Source organism: Belonocnema kinseyi, chromosome 10, assembly GCF_010883055.1.
Source record: "Belonocnema kinseyi isolate 2016_QV_RU_SX_M_011 chromosome 10, B_treatae_v1, whole genome shotgun sequence".
Lineage (NCBI taxonomy): Eukaryota > Metazoa > Arthropoda > Insecta > Hymenoptera > Cynipidae > Belonocnema > Belonocnema kinseyi.
The window spans coordinates 101,460,463-101,462,395 of NC_046666.1; the positions used below are offsets into that span (position 1 = coordinate 101,460,463).

The 1,933-nt window shown below is 29.6% G+C and overlaps 1 protein-coding gene across 1 annotated transcript in view; it reads left to right on the forward strand.

Moving 5' to 3' along the window:
• The first annotated feature begins 810 nt into the window (after window positions 1–810).
• The window catches only part of LOC117181510, a 31,568-nt gene continuing 30,445 nt past the window's right edge, over window positions 811–1,933 (forward strand). Inside the window, exon 1 of the mRNA XM_033374266.1 lies at window positions 811–925. Within this exon, the coding sequence (XP_033230157.1) occupies window positions 897–925 (29 nt within the window). The 5' untranslated portion in view covers window positions 811–896. The remainder of the gene's footprint in view (window positions 926–1,933) is intronic.

Below are 1,933 nucleotides of genomic sequence, written 5' to 3' on the forward strand. Positions count from 1 at the left end.
TTATTCTTTATAAATATATTATCAATGCATGATCCTTTTCCACTTTCATTCAATGGTCTAGTTATACCAATGAAATCTGGATAAAAACCTTTTTCAAGTAGATTGTTTAAGAAAGCTTCACCAATAATATTTTATTTTAAAATATGAATGTTAAAGTCGCCAATAATCAGATGGTACTATTTGTACCATTTCTGTAGTCTCTTTGACACAATCATTTATAAAAATAATTACTCCGTCTGATTTGTTTAGGTTACTTTCATTATAGTAGGTTTTAAAGCCTTGTAGTTTATATAAATCTATATTATCAATGTTCCATGATTCGGCGTATACTATAACATACGGTTTAATTTTTAATCTCTTAATAAGAATGTCGAGTTTATCCAAATTATGGTTAATACTACGAACATTTACATATAAGATGCGATTGTCTTTAATGGTTCCATCCTAATTGAGAGATTTTATATTGTGATACACACCTTCATGTTTGATAACTTGGTTCTGAATGTCTTCAATGAAGTTGATGTGTTGTGCCATTATAACTCTTCCTTATTAGTTGAGTCTTGAGGTTGTGATACATTTGTTTTTAGTACAGTTGGTAACGGTGAGTCAAATCTGTTGTTTCGCCTCTGTTGTCGATAATTATATGTATTGTTGATTGTAGGTAATGTAGGTTGCAGTGGATGATCCGTTGAGGTTATGTATCTTTTTATTTTTTTATTATAAATTTCACATTTGTTATGATCAAAAGCAGAGTGATTTGTATTATAAACTGTGTTGTATTTATCATTACTATATGAACAATTTGGACACTTAATGGTGTTAGTGTTGCAATCACATGTTTTGTATTTCAGTGAGCAGCGCAAACATACTAAACTGTTCCTACATTTAATTGTACTATGTCCAAAACCACCACAATTATGACAAGGTTTGACATTAATTACGTCAAAAACTTTGCAGCTTTGGTAACCAACTAAGATTCTATTGTTCTTTTCTCTGATATATTTATAAACTTCAGTATTAACTTCCATTATTACACTGGTTAATCCTTTTTCTTTCACAGTGTATATGTGAAGAACTTTTCCCTTATCATTAAAATTCCTGAAGTTTCTTATATTTATGTCATTTTCAATTGTTTCTAAATCCATGTTTGTAGAGTTATCTATGTTAACTATTTTTATCTTTGAATTATTTAATTTTTCAGTTGTAATTTCACAATTTTTATCCAGTTCACTTTTTAGTAATTTTTCAGCAGCTATTACACTTTCGCAAACAACACAATTTATAATTATATCATTTTTTTAAATAATCACATCTTTACCTTGAATACTTTTGTCTTTTGTTAATAGGTGTAATGCTTTTCTTTATATTTGTGTTATCACTGTTTTTTTTTATTAGTGTTTTTGACAATAATTTTAGGTATCGTTTTTGGTTTTTGTTTTATGTTTAAGGTAACTTCAGCATAAGTTGCCTTGTTTATTGCTGTGGTTTTTTGCAAAGTTAGAAGTTCACGAAGTAATTCATTTTTTTCACTCAGTTCCTTGTTCAGTGCTTTTAATAGTGTGTTTTCGGTAAGCTGGCATTCTTGTTGCTGTTGGACCTCTGGATCAAAAATTGTTGAATTATGAAGATCTAGTGTTTTATCAGATATTTCATCAAGCAACTCCTTTTGCAGTTGCCATGTACTTTTGTTTTTATTTGCGCAATTAAATATCTAGTTGACTCACTTAGATTTCCCTCCGAAATTTTTGAGGTTAGGTTTGGTTGGTTATGTTCAAGACACATTACCAAGTTGTTTCCAGCATACTTCTTGATAGATAACCTATCATACTCACTTTTGTGATATACCGCTTCACATATTATGCATATAACTGTTTTTACGCTTACATCCGGTTGATACTTATAGCATTTTTCACTAGTTTTGTCAGGAGGCAGC